Consider the following 22,819-nt stretch of genomic DNA (forward strand, 5'->3'; position numbering starts at 1 on the left):
CTCTGGGGCATGTGGGAAGGAAGGGAGCATCTGTCAGTTCTTTGGAGGGTTGGGTGGGGGCAGATTTAGTGGGACTTATAGGGGAGGCCTTTGATTCACAGATGCGGAGTCCTTTGCAGGACTGGGGCCCTGGTCTCTCCGCGAGAGACTTGGCATCCACCAGTGTCGTTCACTTCTAGTCTTGAGATGGAACTGCCATGACTGCATGTTTCTGGATGTGTCAAAAAGCAGGATTATCTCAAACCTTTAACATCCTGTCTAAGCACAGGTCTGATCAGAGGGCTGGGTACAGGCAGATTGGCCCTGGTGCCCTATGAGGAGACCGTGGGATTGGGGTTGCAGAAATTCCACAAGCCTCTTGCCACCTTTGTGAACCATATGACACAGATCCGGCAGGACAGTCCCAGAGACAACTGGGAATTGCCACGGTGGTTTGGGATGTGGCCATGGTTTTCTCCACATATCTGGAGATGGGAGCTGTGGTGCTCTTGGGCTGCCTCGCAGTGAAACTGGGTGCTGGCATAGGGCTGATAGGCAGAGTGGCTGCCCTGCTGGGTGCTCATGTGACTATCACAGATCGAAAAGTAGCATTAGAATTTTGTAAATCGAATGGTCAAGGCAGTTTACCTCCTTGTATCCAACCCAGAGCTTTTGTTAAGGAGTTGACTTGGGGAAAGAATTTGGGGAGTTTTACTCGTAGAGATTTTGACCTGATACTTGGAGCCGACATCATATATTTAGAAGAAACATTCACAAATCTTCTTCAAACACTGGACCATCTCTGTTGCAATCATTCCATGATTCTTTTAGCTTGCTGAATTCACTATGAACAGAATAATTTGAGCAATGCTGGAGAGGCAGTTTACTGTAAGGTTCACTATGATACTGAGAAAGATGTACACACACAGAAGAGAAACCACAGCAAGGACCTACAGTTGGCTATCATTTATAAGAATGCTGTTATTGAGGGTGTCGATTAAGGTCCTTAGAGACAAAAACACATGTGCAGTTTTAAAACAAAGCAGTCCTTTGTGCCAACGGTGTGATTGATTGATTGATTGATTTTTTTTTTTTTTTTTTTTTTTTTTGAGACGGAGTCTCGCTCTGTCGCCCAGGCTGGAGTGCAGTGGCTGGATCTTGGCTCACTGCAAGCTCCGCCTCCCGGGTTTACGCCATTCTCCTGCCTCAGCCTCTCGTGTAGCTGGGACTACAGGCGCCCGCTACCTCGCCCGGCTAGTTTTTTGTATTTTTTAGTAGAGACGGGGTTTCACTGTGTTAGCCAGGATGGTCTTGATCTCCTGACCTCGTGATCCGCCCGTCTCGGCCTCCCAAAGTGCTGGGATTACAGGCTTGAGCCACCGCGCCCGGCCGATTGATTGATTTTTTGAGAGGAGTCTCTGTCGCCCAGCCTGGAGTGCATTGGTGCCATCTTGGCTCACTGCAGCCTCTGCCTCCTGGGTTCAGGTGATTCTCCTGCCTCAGCTTCCCAAGTAGCTGGGACTACAGGCCCACGCAACCACGCCTGGCTAAGTTTCGTATTTTTAGTAGAGACATGGTTTTGTCATGTTGGCCAGGCTGGTCTCGAAGTCCTGACCTCAGGTGATCTGCCTGCCTTAGCCTCCCAAAGTGCTGGGATTACAGGTGTAGACCCACTGTGCCTGGCCATTGCTGTAATTTCTAGTCATATTTACTCACTCTGAAATTCCATTAATGTTAAAAGATTTAGTGTGAGATTTTGGTTCATGCTTCTGTACCCCATATTGCTCCCTCTTGATAAACAGTTTTCACTATTTATGATGATGTGAAGCATTGGTATAAAGGCGTCTTTAAACTAGCAAGCTTGTTTCGGCAAGATTAAATCATACAAATAATTTTAAACACCTTCTGAAATACATCGTATTTAGCCCAGTTTTCTGATTAACATGTTCCCTGAGCTGTTAGTACTATTGAAATCTTTTTCCCCATTTAAATTGTAAATACTCTGGGTTGGTTGAGTGGGATGTGAGTTTTCTGGGGTCTCATATTATGCTTTTTGGCTTAATTTCAGGTTTAAGTATCTAAACAAAGGGATAAGTAAAAATAAAGTTTTAGTTACTTTCTGAGAGTACCTAAAGTCCTGGACTAGAATATAGGTTATCTTTATCAAATCAAAAGCTGTGGTTTTCCCCCTCAGCTTTACCATGTCTCAAATGTTGCTTTAATGTAATTGTTTCCTAAGCTTTCCATGCCTTCTTAATAATATATAGGATAACAGTAAAAAAGATTCTAAGTCTCATCCCTCCATTAAGAGGTTAACTTCCCAAACATAAGCTCCTTCTGTATTGTACTTGTAATTGCTTGTTCAGTGTCTGTATTACCCAGTAGACTGTAAGCTTCTTGAGGGCCAGGAATGCTTCTTTATCTCTCATTGTTGCTTCCCCAGGATCTAGTATTAATATATCAAAACCAAATAATGAAAAAGATACATTCCAGTCAGAGGCTTTTGATTGTTGGTTTAAATGATTGTTATATTGTTTTATGATTGACTTTGATACACTTCATGAAGTCACACATAAACTTTTAAAAAATTATTTGTATGTATGTATGTATGTATGTATGTATGTATTTATTTATTTATTTCGAGATGGAGTCTCACTCTGTCACCCAGGCTGGAGTGCAGTGGTGCCATCTCGGCTCACTGCAACCTCCACCTCCTGGGTTCAAGCAGTTCTCCTGCCTCAGCCTCCCGAGTAGCTGGGACTACAGGCACACACCACCATGCTCGGCTAACTTTTGTATTTTTCATACAGACAGGGTTTCACCACGTTGACCAGGGTGGTCTTGAACTCCTGACCTCAAGTGATCCACCCGCCTCAGCCTCCCAGAGTGCTGGGATTACAGGTGTGAGCCATGGCGCCCGGCCACGCTACTTTATTATTAACACTTCTCCACCTCCACTGTTCTGAGTAGTGGGCTTGACAGTTAAACCTTTCCAAATCCGAAACTTAAAGAGAAAGCTCTATTTTGCTCAGAATCTCACAGCAACTCTTATTTTCTCCCGTCAATTTCAACACTAGTAGTAGACTTCAAGGAATTTTAAGGTGCTTTCTTTTTTTGTGTGTGTTATTGCTACGTTTACCATTTTCATTTTACATGTCTGTCTTCATACTTGTCTCTTCGTTGTAATATCATCCCTATTTATTTGTGTACACTGTGCTGATTTCAAGCAGGTAGTCATTGTTTAAAGATGTTAAGTCGTTGTGTTTATCTATTGCTGTGTATAACAAACCACCCTAAAATTTAGGTGTTTACATGGCAAACATTGCGTATTTCATGTATTGGTGGATCAGGAATTGGGAGCTGATTAATTGGGTGATTTTGGCTCATGAGGTTACAACATGTTGACTGGGGCTGCAGTCATCTGAGGACTTGAGGAGTGTTGGACGTTATTCTTTCTGAGCTTATTCCTGTGGCTGTCGGCCTCAGTTCCTTGCCAGACAGGTCTCTCCTTAGCTGGAGACACTCTGCTTGAGTGTCGTTATGATTTTCCTCAGAGTGAATGATTTAACAGTAGCCAGGGATAAGCCCCAGTGCCATTTATGACCTAGTCTTAGAAGTTGCACATAATCTCATCTGCTTTAGTATATTTGGTAGAAGTGAGTCATTAAGTGTAGTCCACACTTAAGAGGAAGAGACTTCCACTTCTTGAAGAGGAGAGAACTATCAGGGGATTTGTGGGCATATTTTAAAATCACCAGTCTTACAACCTACAGTCAAGAGGAGACTCCCTGTGATGATTAGCCTGTGGTCATACTCAGAGTGGAGTCTTGGCAGAACAGGCTATGTGTAAAAGAGGATTTAGGTTGGGTATTAGCCCCCTAAAATGGGATGTAAAATAGCACGGAGAATCTATGAGAAATTTAGGAGATGATACTAGGAAAATGTTAGGTAGATTTACAATGCTTTTTATAAGTGATATATTCCTATGTAAAGGAACTAAATATATATACTGTGTAAAAACTAATCATTAGATGGACGTGGCAAAAATAGTCATTCTGAATGGTGAAGTTTCTTTTATTTTTCATTCAAAGAGTACATGCCCCTTTCTAATCTAAGAAACTTTGTTCTCTTCCCGGTGGTAGAATTTGCGGAGGATGACTTCAGGAGAGCTTGGAAATATGGAGCATTTATATGAATTTCATCCTCCAGTTTGGATTACTGACACCACACTTAGAAAATCTCCTTTTGTTCCTCAAATGGGTGATGAGGTGAGAGTAACACAAATTTAAAAACACAAATATGGAACATAAAATTTATATTGCACTTAATTTTTAAATGCATATTTCCCTTTTGTAGGTAATATATTTTCGACAGGGTCATGAAGCTTATATTGAGGCTGTGAGAAGAAATAATATTTATGAATTGAACCCTAATAAGGAGCCATGGAGAAAAATGGATCTTAGGGTAGGACGATGGCATTATTAAATCATTAAACATTTTAGCACATATATAGTTAAATTATTTACAAATCTATTTAAAAACCTGTTGGAAACATATTTTATTACTTTCTTTCCTACTTGATAACATTTCTGCTATAACCAAACTTTAAGATCCTGTGGGAATGGCTTGTCAATGGGCAAAATTTGTATGTTGCTGATTGGTATGTAAAACGTTAAATACAACAACCTAGAGTTTCAGAAAGGCAGCTTGGCAATATATATATTATCAATCTTAAAAATGTTTATGTACCCAAGACAGATTTTCAAAGGGAGAAATGCAAGTTTTCAAAAGAAGAAATAAAAATTGGAAGAAAGGTTTAACCTCATGGATATTAAAATAAGGAAATAATAATTTTACCTTTTCAGTACTTAGCCAATTTTGTGATTTTGTTTGTTTTTAGCTCAAGAAAGAATTCCACATTTTAGCAAGTGGCAAAGATGTTGGTTTGTTAACAGTTATTCAGATTGCTGGTGGGGTGTGTGAAGTGGTCCAGGCTTTCTAGAGGATATTTTGGCAATAGGAGTTGAAACTGAAAAATATTTGGAACTTTTAATTCTGTGATTTTACTCGTCTGGTAATTTGGAAAACAAACAGAAATGCTTGTAAATACATGAGTATTGTAGTTCACTCACTGTTTACAGAAACAAAGCTGGAAAAAAAAATCAGATATTCCACAATAGTGAATTAACCAAATCACGGTGCATTCACACAGTCACTTACTGTGTGCAGCCCATCTTGTACTTGCAGGTTGAAAAATATTTGTGGAATGAATGATGGATACATTTACACAGTGTATTACTAATAGGAAAAATGGGACGTGAAACTGTATTTCTGGTTATGATAGCAAAATTTTAAAAACATTTGCAGCCAATCAAAAGAAAAACATCAAAATGTCAATGGTGATGATCTGTGGGGTAGTATTACACATGTTTTTTATTTTTTATATTTTTATTCTACACATTTTGATACTTTTAAAAACTTAGAACATGAAGAAAATACTAATTATTTTAACAAAGATAGCTGTTTTTAACACTTATATTCAACTTAATGACTCTGCTTCTATGAGTTAGGCTTTATATACATTTGAGGTTTTATTTATGTCTAACTTAGGACTATGTACCTAAGTACAGTCCATCCTCATTATTCTTGGATTCTGTATTTGTGAACTGCGTGCTTGCTTTATTTGTTTTTTTTTTTTTTTTTTTTGAGACGGAGTCTGGCTCTGTCGCCCGGGCTGGAGTGCAGTGGCCGGATCTCAGCTCACTGCAAGCTCCGCCCCCCGGGTTTACGCCATTCTCCTGCCTCAGCCTCCCGAGTAGCTGGGACTACAGGCGTCCGCCGCCTCACCCGGCTAGTTTTTTTGTATTTTTTTATTAGAGACGGGGTTTCACCGTGTTCGCCAGGATGGTCTCGATCTCCTGACCTCGTGATCCGCCCGTCTCGGCCTCCCAAAGTGCTGGGGTTACAGGCTTGAGCCACCGCGCCCGGCCAGTGCTTGCTTTATTTGTAATCCCCAAAACAGTATTCTTGGAGCCTTTTGGTCATTTCTGTACATGCTCAGGGTGGTGAAAAATTTGACTTGCCCGACGAGCATGTTTCTAGTTGAGGTTGAACAAGGTGTTGCTCTGCCTTCTTTTTTTAGCTCTCGCACTGCAAACAAGTGTCCTTTTCATGGTCTGTTCAGTGCCACATATTTTCCATTTTTGTGCTTTTTGTGGTCACTTTGCTGTTTAAAATGGCCCCTAAGTATAGTGCTGACATGCTGTCTAGTGTTCTTAAGTGCTAGAAGGCTGAGATGTGCCTTATGGAGAAAGTGTGTTAGACAAGCTTCATTCAGGTATCAGTTAAGTGTTTGCAGATCAACAACATATTAAATAAGGTACCTTTAAACAGAAACACATAAAGCCAGGTTATGTACACGCTGGTTTACTACAGTGTTGGGACCAGAATTTTGCAGGAGCCTATCCCTGTATATCCTCTACAGCACCGATTTAGTATTTTCGTGTTCTAGATGACTTTATAGAACATAACTACTGTGAATGATGAGAACTGTGCTTAGCACTTTGGTAGATTATAATAATAACATTTGTTCAGTGAATAAGTGGATGAATGATCTGTTGTATTCCTAGTATCAGAGAAGCAGACGTTGGGGGGAGGGTTGACTATGGCAAATCCATTTGATGGATACTCCATCCAGGTAGGGACTTGGAACACCTGTTTCCTGTCCTGTCCCTACTGCCTAGAAGAGGTCATAGTATATGGTAGATTCTCAACAAATATTACTTAATGTATTAGGCAGAAATTTAATATCAGGATTTTGAAGAACACTTAGGAATAAGTAGAATGCTTACACATTTTCACTGCATAATATAAAACTATATAAATAGAAATGTGCATTGGCTGGGTGTGGCAGGTCACACCTATAATCCCAGCGCTTTGGGAAGCTGTTGTGGGAGGATCACTTTGAGCCCAGGAGTTCGAGACTAGTCTGGACAAAATAGGGAGACCCTGTCTCTACAAATAATAAAAAAGTAGCTTGGTGTGGTGGCATGTTGTACCTGTAGTCAGTCCCAGCTACTGGGGAAGCTGAGGTGGGAGGATTGATTGAGCTCGGGAGTTTGAGATTGCAGTGAGCCATGATTGTGCTACTGCCCTCCAGCCTGGGCAAAACAGCGAGACCCTGTTTCCGAAACAAAGCCAGAAGGAAATATGTTAGATTTTTAACAGTGGTTGTTGTTAGATATTACGCTAATCAGAGATTTGTGTTTTCAGTCTTATACTTTTATAGTGTATTTTCTAAAGGATGTTCTTTGTATTAGAAACTATATTAAATATGTGGAGATTAGCAAAATTGAATGTAATTTAATGGTATTGATTAAACTTGTCTGCTGGTTTGAAAGCCTAAATTATGAGTTTACTTAATATAACAGTATGTGGAGAATTATAGTATTAAGGAATTGCTTTTATTTTAACCATTAAAAATATATGTCTGTTAAAGGATCAAGAATTGGTTAAAATAGTTGGAATACGATATGAAGTTGGGCCCCCTACACTCTGTTGCCTCAAACTAGCATTTATAGATCCAGCAACTGGAAAACTTATGGACAAATCTTTCTCTATTAGGTATGTATTATTTTTTAAAATGGAATTATTTAAATTTAAATTTGCCATTTTGCTGATGTAATGATTAGCATGCCCTTCCCATTCGACTCCAGGGTAACTAGTAGAGCACTGTGGATAGCCTAAGATGTGGCTCGAGTTTCTGATGGCTAGGAAACCCATCTCCCACACTGAAGTCATAGTAGGCATGTCACAGTTCTGGTTAAGTGTGGGCAGTCTGTTTTATATGGTTTTCATGCCACTTACGTAGGTGGAGATTTCTGACATACAGGCCAAATTTTTTCTGCCCTTTGTGTTTGAAAAAATTCGGAATAAATAATTTCCTACACCTAATAGGGTTACCACTAGTCACATGTGGCTGTTGCTCACTTGAAATGTGGATGATTTGAATTAAATGTGTTAAATGAGACTTGGCAGAGTATGAGGCATAAACATTTTTTTTAAAAGAAATGAATGTGTTGTGAATGTACACATTGCATTTTGAAGACTAGTTATGAAGAAAAAATATGTAAGATATCTCGTTTTGATTACATATTGAAATATTTTGGATGTATTTAAAATACGGTATGAAATTTACTGGTTTTTAAAAATTTCACTTTTAAAATATAGCTGGTTGAAAATTGAGAATTACAATTGTAGATCTCATTATGTTTCTTTTGGACAGTGTTGCTTTTAGACTATATAACCTGCTATGTAGAGAGTTTAATGATTTTTTAAATTTTTGTCTAGATATCATGATATGCCAGATGTTATTGACTTTCTTGTATTGCGTCAATTTTATGATGAAGCAAGACAGAGGAATTGGCAGTCTTGTAAGTCTATCCTTACTAAGTTTTATATACCCTTAAAAATTAATCTCATGTTTTATTGGTCTAACTTTTTGGCTGTGGGACTCTTACTTATAGTGTCTACAAACATGTAAATTCTGGAAGAGATATAAGTGACCTATAAATATATTTTACTTAACGCTTGGTACTTACTGATTATGCAGACTTTTTTGGCGGGCGGCGGGGCAGGTCGGGCAGTGTCTCCCTGTGTTTCCCAGGCTGGAGTGCAATGGCGTGATCTGAGCTCACTGCAACCTCCGCCTCCCAGTTCAAGTGCTTCTCTTGCCTCAGCCTCCTGAGTAGCTGGGATTACAGGTGCATGCCACTATGCCCAGCAAATTTTTGTATTTTTAGTAGAGACAGGGTTTCACCATGTTGGTCAGGCTGGACTCGAACTCCTGACCTCGTGATCCACTCACCTCTGCCTCCCAAAGTTCTGGGATTACAGGCGTGAGCCACTGTGTGCGGCCCGATTATGTAGACTTTTTAGACAAGCAACTTTTCTTCTGTTCTTTTGGTTCATAACATTTGGAAAAGATTATTTTCACTCCTTGACTATAGGCCAGAGTAGACATACTTCCTTTCAGACTTCCTTGAACTATATTGTATATAATTATCTTTGATGTAACATTGGTATAATTTACACAATTATACCAGGATCTAGAATGATCAGAAGGCTGAAAAGTAATTTCAGATTTCACACTGAAAATGTTCTGGTATACCCAAGTATTTCACCCTTGATATCGTAACAGTGTAGACTTAAATGAGAAGACTTGACACTGTTTCGTTAAGAAATAAAAAATGCATATACACTTACGCTTTATAACCATGTAATGTATAGGTGGACAGAAAAATTAAAAAACTAAAATTACCTCAATGTAATTTTACACATTTGAGTAAAATTACACATTGGAGTAATTTTGGTACCTCAATGTAGGCACTAAATTACTCAAATGTGATTTTTGTGGTGATCATTTAAGGAGGACTCGCTAATTCAGAGTTGTGTAGATCATTAATCTCAGGATATAACTGATAATTGAATGAAGTCATTAGGCTGGGTGGTAATAGCAGCTGTAGTACCTGTTTCACAGGTGTACAAATATATGTTCGGTATGGAATGCTATCCTGGGAGCCTGTTTACTGAGTTAGAAATAGGATGGTTCATTCTTTTATCAGTTCTTGGATTTTTGTTGGAAATACTAAGTTTTACCCAGGCTGTGTCATCTGGTGTACACATTCATAAATGATATTAAGACATTGATCTTTCTAGTTACTGCAGCTTCTTTCTTTCTTTTCTTCTGTTTTTGAACACAAGGTCTTGCTCTGTTGCCCAGGCTGAAGGGCAGTAGTGCAATCAGAGCTCACCGCAGCCTCTGCTTCCTGGGCTTAAGTGATCCTGTCACCTCAGCCTCCTGAGTAGATGGACCACAGGTGTGCACGACCATGTGCAGCTAATTTTTAATTTTTTTGTGGAGACAGGGTCTTGCCGTATTGCCCAGGCTGGTTTTGAATTCCTGGGCTCAAGCAATCCTCTTGCCTCAGCCTCCCTAAAGTGTAGGAATTACAGACGTGAGCCACCATATCTGGCCATTGCTACCTTTTTCTGTGGGTACTACAAGAAGGCAAATTTTAGATAAAGTCCCTCATCATCCTCATCTGACATGAAAGATTGTCAGGGCATGTGGCTCCTCTTTATAGATTATTGTCCTGGTAATATCTACACAAGTAATCAGGATTATTTTGGGAGTAGATGAAGAGAAAATTTTTCTTGAAGAAAAACATACAGCCACAAAAATAACATGAAGCAACATTAGCAGGTTGTATAGTTGTGTTCCAAATAACTTTAAAGTTTCCCAGCTATTATGATTTTTCAGTCCCCATGAGAGCAAAAAAGAGGCTCTCATTTTTGCCAACATGTCCATTAAATTTTTTAAAAACTGAATTATCTACAGTTAAACTCTAGAGATGGAGTCCCAAATGCCTCCTGTAATTTAGCGGTTTTTGTTTTATTTTTGTGGTTGAGAAATTACTGGACCAGACGTGTTAATACTACACTTTAATTCATTTTGCTCCCCCATTTTTGCTCTTACCTTTTTGCATGGAATTTGAGTAGTATGGCAAGAAGAAGTTGCTTGTTTTCATTTTTGCAGTGGATTTTAATCCTTCTCTTGAAAGGCCAAAGTAGGTTTATTTGAAAAGTCTTAACATAAGATTACCAGGGTGATCAGCTAGCAAAAACATAGAAAAGACACTTTTATTATGAGAAAACTTAATTTTTAAAGGCTCCTTTTTATTTAAAGGGTTGTTTTTGTATGAAGAAATACTTTTATCTAAACTGAAATTATCTTCTAGTATTAGGTAAATAGCAAGAAAAATATACACTTAATTTTTTATATCAAAGACTCACTCTCTTCTAACATGTTTTTGTATTAGGCCTCAAAATTGAGGCAGCTGATTTTTATTACAATAATTTATTATTACATTCAGTTGTAATTAATGTTTGTTAAATTAGGGTATTAGAGATTTGGACAAAATCATAGTGTGGTTTATCTCAAATTATAAGTTTAAAGCTGTAACAGTCTCCTTAGATTTCTTTCAGGGGCTATGGTTTCAAGTGATTTTGAAGTAAAAAATATGCAAAACTCATGTTTACATACGTTTGAAAATATACTAAAGACTGTAAAACATGTAGGTCTAGTAGTTGTGGCATTATTTTTTTTAAACCTTTGAAGAATTCACTGTAAGCATGCTTTAATTATTCAAGACCGTTTGCCAGGTATATTAGATTCTTTCTTGGGGATAAATTGTAGCTTTAACTTTGATTTGTTTCTATAAAACTTCCCTTAAGAATTGTTGATCTATATACCGAAGAATCATCAGTGCTGGATAGGTGACTTTTGTTCTTTCTTTTAATTGGTTTTGTTTTGTAAATGGTGGGAAGGGTAAGAGGGAAGAGATATAGTTACTACAGCAGTTCATGTTTGTATAGCAATGAATGCTAAACACAGATCTAGTGCAGTTTATTTCACTGGTCGAAGTCTTAGTCTTAGAGTTGTTGAATACATCTAGAAATCCATTTAATCTAAATGTTAATTTTTTTATTCCATATTTTTCTTGGTTTGTTTAGGAGCTCTGCTTGCCTGTTTTTGTATTGCGATTTTGGCTTCTTTTTTATCTGTATCATATGGTATTTTGTAGATTAAAAAATGTTAATGAATGTTAGCAGAGAAATGCCTCAGACTTGATCATTTCTCTCCTAGGTGACAGATTCCGCTCTATTATTGATGATGCTTGGTGGTTTGGAACAGTGTTAAGTCAAGAGCCATATCAACCACAGTATCCTGATAGTCATTTCCAGTGTTATGTTGTTAGGTTTGTATACAGATGAAAACTAATCATTTACAAATAATTCAGTGTGGCAGGTTGTTGTATGAATAATACATTTCTGGTTTTTAAAAAAAACATGGTTTTTATCTGTCATTAAGTCATGTCAGGCTGACCTGAAATGTCTCTCAGACATGCACCTTCCCTTTGTTTCCTATTCACTAGTACTCCCCTTGGTTCAGGTTCTGCTTGCTTCCCTGGAACTATTTCTGTAGCCACATTTCCTTTGCCTCGTATTGTCAGTGTCCTAGTTCAGAAGTAGATATTATATCATTAATCTTCTTCAAATAAACCTTTGATGCCTTTTCATTGGCAATGGAATAAAAACCACTAATTGTGGCTGTGGTGGAATTCAAGGCTTCATGCCTTGTCTTTGAGTTATTGTTCACTTTGGGTGCAAGCCGCATAGGATTTCTGGTTTTGTTCTTAAACCTGTTATTTTAATAATATATCCTTCTTAAAAAAATTTAGTGTTAATATTTAAAATTGTATTGCTGCAGTGAGGTTAATTTTCATATTTTGTATCTTTTACTTTTATAATGGATACCTATTATCCACATTTTGTTTTCATGAAAGGCTAACCAGAGATTTGTTGTTTTTTAACAGGTGGGATAATACTGAAATTGAAAAACTTAGCCCATGGGACATGGAACCAATTCCTGATAATGGTATATATATTTGTTAAATAATGAAAACATTTTATTTTTAAATAAATAAATAAATACCTTAGTAGTTTGCTGTCATTTCTCATGTAACCCTACATTAAACTTAACTCCTGGCTGGGCGCCATGGCTCATGCCTGTAATCCCAGCACTTTGGGAGGCCGATGCAGATGGATCACTTGAGATCAGGAGTTTGAGACCAGCCTGGACAACATGGTGAAACCCCATGTCTTACTAAAAATACAAAAAATTAGCCGGACATGGTGGCGTGTGCCTGTAATCCCAGCTACTTGGGAGGTTGAGGCAGGAGAATCGCTTGACCCCGGGAGGCAGAGGTTTCAGTAAGCTGAGATCATGGCCACTGCACTCCAGCCTAGGTGACAGCAAGACTCCATCTCAGAAAAACAACAACAAAAAAATCCAAAAAACATAAATCCTTCATGTAGCGTCTACTTTTCCTACCTCATTCTTAATCTTTTACCCTTGGTCTTCCTTCAAGGAAAAGATGAAACTTGACTTCCGTCTTCTGCCTTACCTCAAGTTGTCTTATTATGGATTTTCTATTCTTTTCCTGTGAGAAATAGACAACTATTTAAAGCCAGCCTGTTCTCCAGTGCTACCATCCCACTGCTGTTGCCTTCCAAGGGCCTGGTACCTACACTTAGCTCATCCCCTTCAACAATTTTAATTTCCTCCTGCCTTTCTCCAGTCAGGTTTGAATATGTCTCTTATACCTTACATTTGACTTCATCAATCATTTTTGTTACTAAATTATTTCCCTTTTGCTAAACTTTTTGAAAGGGTACTCTATATCTCCTGCTTCCATTTTGTTCACCACCAGGCTTTCTTTATGTAAGTGTTTTTACTGACTTGTAACATCCTTTGATGTTTTTCTCTTTTTATTTATAATTTTCAAGAAAATCTCGGAATATCTGCATTTTGATACTTCTTTTCAATATGTACTCTCTGTTTTTTTTTTTTTTTTTTTTTTTGAGATGGAGTCTCGCTCTGTCGCCCAGGTTGGAGTGCAGTTGCACAGTCTCGGCTTACTGCAAGCTCTGCCTCCTGGGTTCACGCCATTCTCCTGCCTCAGCCTCCCGAGTAGCTGGGACTACAGGTGCCCACCACCACGCCCGGCTAATTTTTTGTATTTTTTTTTAGTAGAGACGGGGTTTCACCATTCACAGGATGGTCTCAATTTCCTGACCTTGTGATCCGCCCGCCTCGGCCTCCCAAAGTGCTGGGATTACAGGCATGAGCCACTGCGCCTGGCCTGTGTACTCTCCATTTTTTATAGCACTTTAAAAAACTTCATTTTGAGATAATTTCAGACTTAAAAAATGTTACAAAAATAGTACAAGGATTTTCTAAATACCTAGATTTCCCTTCTTATACAGCTAGCACATTGCAGTGATCAAAATCAGGAAATTATTATTAACATGATACTATTGTCTATAGACTTTATTCAGATTTTGTCTGTTTCACTAATATCCTTTCACATTTTGGATTTAATTGTCATGTCGTCTTAGTCTTCTTTAATCCGGTATCCCTCAATTTTTCACTGTCTTTCACGACTTTAAGGCTTTTGAAGATTACTGGGCAGTTATTTTATACAATTTCCATTAGTTTGGGTTTGTCTGATGTTTTTTCTCGATTAAATTTAGGTTTTGCATTTTTGGCAAGAATGTCAGAGAAGTAATGTGTCTTTCTCAGTGCATTATTTTAGGAGGCACATGATGTCAATCTGTCCATTAATTGAGTGTTAACTTTAATAGTTTGATTTAGGGGGTATGTGTCAGGTGTCTCCAGTGTGAAGTAAATACTTTTTCCATTGTAATTAGTGTCCCATGGGGATATATTTATGTGTTGCAAATAATCCTGTTTCTTATCCTGCTTCCACTCACTAATTGTAGCATCCGTTGATGATTCTTGCCTCAAATAATGATTTTTTTCCATTGTCTTACATTTATTAGTTAGAATTCTACTATAAGATACACCTCCTTTCCCATTTATTTATATTAGTATGTACTCAGATTTTTGTAAAATAAAATCAGTGCTCAATTGTTATCATTATTTTGTTGCTACCTTATTGCAGATTTGGCCACTGGGAACCTCTTCAAGTTGACTCCTATGTCCATTTGATAGTTTCTTTTAAATCGCCTTTGAGTGTTTTCATAGCTTCTGGCACTATTCAGTGTTCAAGGCTCACCTTGTAGTTTCCCTACCTCAGCTGTGGAATCAGGCAGTTTTTCGGTGGCCGTGGCCTGTTTCATTGGAGAATGGCATTTAGAAACCAAGATATTTCTTGTTATTGATGAATAATATTCCATTGTATGGATATAACACATTGTAGTTATCCATTTATCAGTTGATGGGCATTTGGATTGCTTCCATTAATTGGCTATGAATAGTGTTTCTGTGAACCTCATGTGCAAGTCTTTTTTCTTTTGGGTGCATATGTATGAGTGGCTTTGCTGGGTTACATGGTAACTCTGTTTAACCTTTTGAGGGCTGACAGACGGTTTTTTGGAGTAGGAATACCATTTTACATTTCCAGCAGCAGTGTATGTGTGTTCCAGTTTTTTCACATCCTGGACACTTGTTTTTTTAACTTACAGGAAGTATTATTGTGGTTGTGATTTGCCTTTCTCTGATGCCTAATGATACTGAGCATTTTTTCCTTTGCTTACTGGCCATTTTTATGTCTTTGTAGAAATGTTCAATTTCTTTTTCTTTCTTTTCTTTCTTTCTTTTCTTTTTGAGATAGTCTCCCTCTTTGCTCAGGTTGAAGTGTAGTGGTGCAATCACGACTCACTGCAACCTCCACCTCCCAGTTGGTTCTTGTGCTTCAGCCTGCTGAGTAGCTGGAACTATAGACATGTGCCACCCAGCTATTTCACCATGGTGGCCATACTAGACTTGAACTCCTGGCCTCAAGTGATCTGCCTGCGTTGGCCTCCCAAAGTGGTGGAACTACAGGCGTGAGCCACTGAGCCTGGCTGAGAAACATTCAGATTCTTTACTCATTTTTAACTGTGTTATCCATTAGTTTTGGATATCATAATTTCTTCTGTTCCCTTAAATAGTCTCTGTATCTCGGGGCTTTTCTGGTTTTGTTTTGTTTTTTTTGTTTTATTTACTTTTACTGTTTCATTAGGATAATTTTTATTGCTGTGTCTACACTATGTTAGTGTAAAATTTTTTTCCATATACATCTTTTTAGTTTTATGTTTGAAAACATTAGTTATTATTGCTTTGTTTCATGAAATATTAGCTACACTTACAGAGTAAATCATATAAGTACATCACATATTTGTTTCATACACATTTCCTGAATGCCTACCGTTTGGGGGGCATCAAGTTAGGCACGAAATAGCCATTATGAGAAAAAAAAGATTTAGTTTTTTCCCCTCAATGATTATATACATTCAGAAATGAATAACACATACTGTGCTCTTTTGAAATTTTTTTTTTTCTTAAGACGTAGTTTTGCTTTGTCACCCAGGCTGGAGTGCAGTGGTGCAATCTCGGCTCACTATAACCTCCACCTCCCAGATTCAAGTGAGTCTCCTGCCTCAGCCTCTTTAGTAGCTGGGACTACAGGTGTGTGCCACCATGCCTGGCTAATTTTTGTATTTTTAGTAGAGAGAGGGTTTTGCCATGTTGGCCAGGCTGGTCTTGAATTCCTGACTTTAAGTGATCCCCCTGCCTTGACCTCCCAAAGTGCTGGGATTACAGGCATGAGCCACCATGCCTGGTGTTGAATCTTTTTATATTTTTATATTATATGTTTATATTTTCTTTTGGAATGTCTTATTTGCTTTTATCACCAGCCAATGTATTATAGTATTCACCTTATTGCTTGTGGTTTTCATCTCTAAAAGTTGGATTTGGTTGTGTTTCATGTCTTCCATTTATATATGTTTTTAATGAACATGTGTAATATAATAACTACATGTCTTTGCTAATTCTAACATATGTGACAATTCTGGTTGGTTCATTAATCTCTTCATTATGGGTATTTCCTAATACATTACCTGCCTTATAATTTTAAATATTATGTCAGACATTGTGAATTTTACCTTGTTGGGTGCTGTATATTTTTGTATTCCTGTAAGGGTTAAACTTTGTTCTGTCACACAATTAAGCTATTCGGAAACAATTTTATCTTTTTAAGATATGGTAGATGGGTTTGGAGCAGTGCTTAGCCTAGAACTGATTTACTTCTGACTTCTTAGGCAAGACCCTTTTATGCAGTCTATCCATTGCTCTGTGAATCATGCAGCTTTTCAGTCTGGCTGGGGGGAACAGGCATGGTTGCTGGCCCTTTTGTGCATCAGGCCTTTGTTATCACAGATCTTTCATTTGGTTCTTTTCCTGGCTTCCTGTCGTTTCTTCACGCATGTGGGTGGATCAGTATTCACCAGAATACTTGAGGAGACCAGCTCAGGCAACATAGTGAGACCCCTTTTCTCGCCATTAAAACAGACACGCACACACACCACTTTCTCCCTACCAAAACACACCCACCCACACCCTTTGCCCAAAGTCATAGTTTTTAGGTGGTATAGATGTGATTTGAACTCATATCCCGGCTTTGATAAACCAGTGTTTTTTAAAGCACTTTATGTTGCCTGCCCATACAGCCTCTTTCCTCTTCCTTTTGATGAGATAAAATATTGAAAGCATAACTGTGAATTACAGTATAAAAATACACATTTTAGCTTATTAGGGCAGTGGGATGTCTCCGCCCTCTTCCCCCACATCTCTTTTATGTTCATGCAGAAAATAAAATGGAAATCCTTTTTCTTTTTGCAAGAACATGAATTATAAGCTTATAGGAATCATTTATCATCCATGTTTAAAAAATTTCCATCTCTCAGCTGAAAGACTACATCATATGAGTTAATTCTAATAGGTCAACTTTATCGAAGTTAAGAGCATTCCCAAAGAATGCTCTGTATAAAACTTGTGTGTATGTTTGCAGGAATCTTAACGGATATGGTTCTAGAGGAAATGCTCCCATGAGCATTCTCTCCACCATTTAGCAGCTGTTAAAATGAGGCACTTCCCAACGCCCTTGTTCCCTCATTGTGAACGTGCTCTGGTAGTCAGTACACAGTAGATGACATTTCTTATTTTTATGTTAGAACTGATATTCAATAAGCTAAAATATTCTCAGCTTCCTCAGATTCTTTCTTTCTCTCTCTCTCTCTTTTTCTTTCTTTCTTTTTTTTTTGGAGACAGTCTCGCCCTGTTGCCCATGCTGGAGTGCAATGGCACAATCTTGACTCACTGCAACCTCTGCCTCCGGGTTCAAGTGATTCTCCTGTCTCAGCCTCCCTAGTAGCTGGGATTACAGGCGGGCCCCACCACAGCTGGCTAATTTTTGTATTTTTAGTAGAGACGTGGTTTTGCCATGTTGGCCAGTCTGGTCTTGAACTCCTGACCTTGGGCAGTCCACCCACCTTGGCCTCCCAAAGTTCTGGGAATACAGGCGTCATTCACCCCACCCGCTTCTCCTTATTTTTCAAAAAATACCAGTCTGTTTCACTTGAGCTTTAAAATTTAAGAAAATTAGCCATTTGTCATGTGGGATTATTTTATCCATTTTGACTTGACTTTTTTTTTTTTTTTTTGAGACGGAGTCTCGCTCTGTCGCCCAGGCTGGAGTGCAGTGGCTGGATCTCAGCTCACTGCAAGCTCCGCCTCCCGGGTCCACGCCATTCTCCTGCCTCAGCCTCCCGAGTAGCTGGGACTACAGGCGCCCGCCACCTCGCCCGGCTAGTATTTTTTGTATATTTTAGTAGAGACGGGGTTTCACCGGGTTAGCCAGGATGGTCTCGATCTCCTGACCTCGTGACCCGCCCGTCTCGGCCTCCCAAAGTGCTGGGATTACAGGCTTGAGCCACCGCGCCCGGCTTGGAACTGTATGTAAGCTTAAAATTTTGAATATTGTCAGGTTCAGTTTGTGTTTTCAGAGGCCTTGGGGTTAAGTTTGCCTCCTTGAAGAAATAGACTGAAAACTGCAATACTGGCACTCTTATTTTTAATTTTTAATTTGTTAGGGTAGGTAGATTGTGTTTTTACCTGAATGTAAGCAATCTGTTGATCTCAGTGAGTAACTTTAAAAGAGTTGCACATTTGATATTTTTGACTGTGGAGATAACCTAGTTTTATAAGCTTTGAAAACTGAATTTTAATACAGTATATATTTATTTTTTGTTTTTTTTTCTTCCCCTCTTTGTTTTTTATGGTATATATAGTTGATCCACCTGAAGAATTAGGAGCTAGTATTTCTGTCACATCAGATGAGCTAGAGAAATTGCTGTATAAACCACAAGCTGGTGAATGGGGTCAGAAATCAAGAGATGAAGAATGTGATAGAATTATCAGTGGTATAGATCAACTTTTGAATCTTGGTAAGTTTTTTTTGTTTAGGATGAAAATTTTTTTTCAATTTTTTTCATAAAGGTATTTAAAAATACTAGCATAATTGAGGTTTCTGTTCTTTTCTACATTTTGTATTGGTTATCTTTTAGTCTGTAATGTTAAATGTAGCCATATCTTATGAATGATTTCTAGAGAAGTGCCACTAAAGGCAATGGATTTATTGATTAAAAACTCTCCTGTTTTCCCTAACAGATATAGCAGCAGCTTTTGCAGGCCCTGTTGATCTGTGTACATACCCGAAGTACTGTACTGTAGTAGCTTATCCAACTGATCTTTACACAATTCGAATGAGACTTGTTAATCGATTTTACAGGTTAGTAGAAACCTGCTTTCAAAATAGTTTAAAAAGCTATATTTGGCATTATTGACTAGGGTAAACAAAGGAAGAGATAGTGGTAGAATTGGGGGCTGAGGAACATTTTTGTTTCATTATTCTCTTTCATTGTCAGATGGTGTTAGATGTCCATGGGTAGGTGTGGGTAGGGCCGGGCAGAAGATTGACTACCATATTTCACCCTCGATTTTTTTTTCAGTGATTATTTCCATATCACTGAAATTTTACTTTTATTCCATTTATTTCAGTAACATTTCACTGGTACTTTTCTATCCTCATACATGATTGAAGACATAATTTGTTTTAAAATTAACAGCCACAATTGACGAAACAGTTGTTTTTCTAATCACGTAACTGAGCTGCAGAATCTTAAGGCCTCAATAAATGTTGTGTTTTATTATTTGAACAATAAGACCTTCTATTTTAATTATTCTTGGTAAATAGTGGTTTTGTTTCTCCAGTGGTTTTCATTTGCCAAACTCATGACAGATGGTTTAACAGGGTGGCTACTGCTCCCAGGAAATTCTGTCAGTTGAATCCTCATTTCCAGTGCAGCAGCTGTTGGCAGTCTTTCATCAAAAGTTCGTCCATCAGGAGTTACCTATTGTGATTGGCCAAGTAGTTTTGCTTTGGCTGCCAGGGCTTCATTCTGTTGAATATGATATTCCTGAAATCTCTTGGATAATCTTTGTGTCATTTAAAAATATTTTTGTAGGAGGCCAGGTGCATTGGCTTATGCCTGTAATCCCAGCACTTCGTGAGGCCCAGACAGGTGGATCACCTGAGGCTAGGAGTTTGAGACCAGCCTGGCCACCATGGTAAAACCCTGTCTCTACTGAAAATACAAAAATTATCCAGGCATGGTGGCACGTGTCTGTAAGCCCAGGTACTTGGGAGGCTGAGGCAGGAGAATCGCTTGAACCCGGGAGGTGGAGGTTGCAGTAAGCTGAGATCGTGCCACTGAACTCCAGCCTGGGTGGCGGAGTGAGACCCTGTCTAAGCAATTAAAAAATAAATAAATAAAATAAATATTTTTGTGGGAGCTAAATGATAAGACCACATGGACACAAGGGAACAAAACACACTAAGGCCTTTTGGAGGGTGAGAGGAAGGAGAGGATCAAAAAAAACAACTCATGGGTACTAGGCTTAATACTTGGGTGATGAAATAATCTGTACAACCAACCCCTGTGACACAAGTTTCCCTGTGTAACAAACCTGTACTTGTACCCCTGAACTTAAAAGTTAAATATATTTCTGTAAGCAGTGTTCTGAACAGGTGGTCTCTTCAGACTTTACCTTTGTTGTGGTCTTTAACACAGTCCAAAAAGCAGGTTTCTGTAAGTTTATTGTAGGTCCCAAGAAATTCCTTAAACTGTTCTGAGTAGATTCTGTTATTTACACAGCCATATACTTCCCGCCTTTCTGGTGCATGAGTTTCCTTTCTACTCTGGAAAAATAGTTGTTCAATCTTTCCTTGAGTGTCTCCAGTAAGGCCTGATATCTTATTTAAGCACAGGCTCTCACATCCGACATCAGTAGGAGGCTGAGAGTTGTGGGGCTGGTCAGGCCTGGCTAGAGAAGGGAAGGTCTGAGTCAGGGCCTCAACCCTCAATCTTTAGTAATCTGTTTTTCTTAGAAATTTTGTTAAGTTGTTAGATACTGTATTTTTTTTCTTTGTATGTTTAAATTTCTATTTAACTACATTTAAAAATAATATTTATATAGTTAATACTTGGTCTCTTTGGCCTTTGGAAGATTAATTTCCCAGAGGCACTGACTTTTTATCTTTGGCTTCTAGAACACTGGTAAGTATAAAATTTCCTATTCTTAATGATTTTTACAACAGTTGATTGTATTTTAACTTATAATTCAACTAGTTTAACAAATTATAAAAAGTCATCTTGAGTCCGCATTATTGATGTAATTTATCTCTGTAATTTAACACTGGAATGTGCATTCCACTCAGAAACCACTGGATCGTTTACAGTGAGACTGAAGCTCTTAGTTTTTGTTTGGTTTTGAGATAGAGTCTTGCTCTGTCACCCAGGCTGAAGTGCAGTGGCATGATGATAGCTCACTGTAGCCTCGACTGCCAGACTCAAGTGATCCTCCCATCTCAGCCTCTTGAATAGCTGGGACTACAGGTGCGCACCGGTACACCTGGCTGATTTTTTCATTTTTATTTTTGGTAAAGATGGGTTTTTGCCATGTTGTCCAGGCTGATCTTGAACCCCTGGGCTCATGCTGTCCTCCTGCCCTGGCCTCCCAAAGTGTTGGTGAGTCACCTTGCTGGGCCAGCTTTTAGGGTTGATGATATTTGACGTATTTTCTTTATTGAGATTCAACAATTTTAAAAGGTACCTATACGCAATGTGAAAAGGGAATGTAGTTTTGTTGGTTTTCTGTATGTGATTAAGTAATTTGTTAAAATGTTTGTCCTCTTCAGTTCAGCATAATTGCTTCGGTGTCCAGTGTAATTGCCTATGACTATGATCAAGTTGAGAGCATAGAGGGTTATTTATTATAACTTTGCACTTATGGTTTAATTATTATTTCACAGTTGTTTAATTCACATGCTGCATTTTTTCACTTGGTTTCTATCTTCTCATTAAGCCGTAAATTGTCTACTTTATTTTGAAGGAGGCTGTCTGCGTTAGTTTGGGAAGTCAGATATATAGAACATAATGCCAGAACATTTAACGAACCTGAGAGTGTAATTGCAAGATCAGCTAAAAAGATAACGGACCAACTTTTAAAATTTATCAAGTAAGTAATCTCATAGATATTGTGTAAAAGTGACTGCATATTGTGGTATTAACAATCATCTAGTTTTACTGGGCGTGGTAGCTCATGCCTGTTAATCCCAGCACTTTGGGAGGCCGAGGTGGTCAGATCACTTGAGGTCAGGTGTTTGAGACTAGTCTAGCCAACATGGTGAAACCTCTGTCTCTACTAAGAAAATACAAAAATTAGCCGGGCGTGGTGGCAGGTGGCTGAGGCAGAATTGCTTGAATCCAGGAGGTGGTGGTTACAGTGAGCCCAGATCGTGCCATTGCACTGCAGCGTGAGTTACCAGTGAAACTGTCTCCAGAGGAAAAAGAAAAAAGAAAAAAAAAAAAATCTAGTTGTATTTTTTACTCAGAACTATAATCTTTTAATGCTTTAGTTTAGATGACATTTCTTTACATACATAATTTCAGTAAAAGTCTCAGAAACTGAATAATTCAGTTTTTCAACTTTTTAAAATTCTGAAATAATTTTATACTCCAGAAAGTTGCCATTTGCCTTTCATCTAGTCTCCTCTTAGGTTAACATTTTACATAACTGCGGTATACTTATGAAATGTTAAAAAAAAAAAAAAAACACAAAAAACTTGGTACCATGCTATTGACAAAAAGTGTAGAATTTATTTGGATTTCACTAGTTTTTACACCCTTTCATGTTTCAGATCTAATCCAGAATCCCCATCAAATGTAGCGTTTTGTTTTCTTAGTCTCCTTCAATTTTTTCCTCTGTCTTTATCACTTCATCATTTTTATAAATGTTACTTATTTCATA

At 38.3% G+C, this 22,819-nt stretch overlaps 1 protein-coding gene, 1 long non-coding RNA gene and 1 pseudogene across 8 annotated transcripts in view; 2 read left to right on the forward strand and 1 right to left on the reverse strand.

Moving 5' to 3' along the window:
- Positions 1 to 22,819, forward strand: part of BRWD1 (bromodomain and WD repeat domain containing 1) — a 132,906-nt gene that overhangs the window by 78,425 nt on the left and 31,662 nt on the right. For 4 of the 7 annotated variants that reach the window (XR_012431990.1, XM_074034010.1, XM_005548684.5 and 1 more), the window contains 9 exons: positions 4,122 to 4,247; positions 4,336 to 4,443; positions 7,478 to 7,602; positions 8,329 to 8,411; positions 11,687 to 11,798; positions 12,417 to 12,478; positions 18,739 to 18,894; positions 19,118 to 19,238; positions 21,902 to 22,027. Coding sequence is in view for 4 of the 7 variants with exons in the window: in XM_074034010.1 (XP_073890111.1) it covers positions 4,122 to 4,247; positions 4,336 to 4,443; positions 7,478 to 7,602; positions 8,329 to 8,411; positions 11,687 to 11,798; positions 12,417 to 12,478; positions 18,739 to 18,894; positions 19,118 to 19,238; positions 21,902 to 22,027 (1,019 nt within the window). In the remaining 3 variants the exon portion in view is untranslated. Of the gene's footprint in view, positions 1 to 2,789; positions 3,481 to 4,121; positions 4,248 to 4,335; positions 4,444 to 7,477; positions 7,603 to 8,328; positions 8,412 to 11,686; positions 11,799 to 12,416; positions 12,479 to 18,738; positions 18,895 to 19,117; positions 19,239 to 21,901; positions 22,028 to 22,819 lie in introns of those variants that run through there. The other 3 variants (XR_012431991.1, XR_012431992.1, XM_074034011.1) reach the window with 2 other exon arrangements.
- On the forward strand, positions 205 to 1,062 carry LOC102131364 (protein N-lysine methyltransferase METTL21A pseudogene; annotated as a pseudogene).
- The window catches only part of LOC135970007 (uncharacterized), a 44,309-nt gene continuing 31,914 nt past the window's right edge, over positions 10,425 to 22,819 (reverse strand). The window contains exon 2 of the long non-coding RNA XR_010585367.1: positions 10,425 to 10,654. This is a non-coding gene — a long non-coding RNA (uncharacterized lncRNA). The remainder of the gene's footprint in view (positions 10,655 to 22,819) is intronic.

The sequence above is a fragment of the Macaca fascicularis genome, chromosome 3, assembly GCF_037993035.2.
Source record: "Macaca fascicularis isolate 582-1 chromosome 3, T2T-MFA8v1.1".
In the NCBI taxonomy this organism is placed as follows: domain Eukaryota; kingdom Metazoa; phylum Chordata; class Mammalia; order Primates; family Cercopithecidae; genus Macaca; species Macaca fascicularis.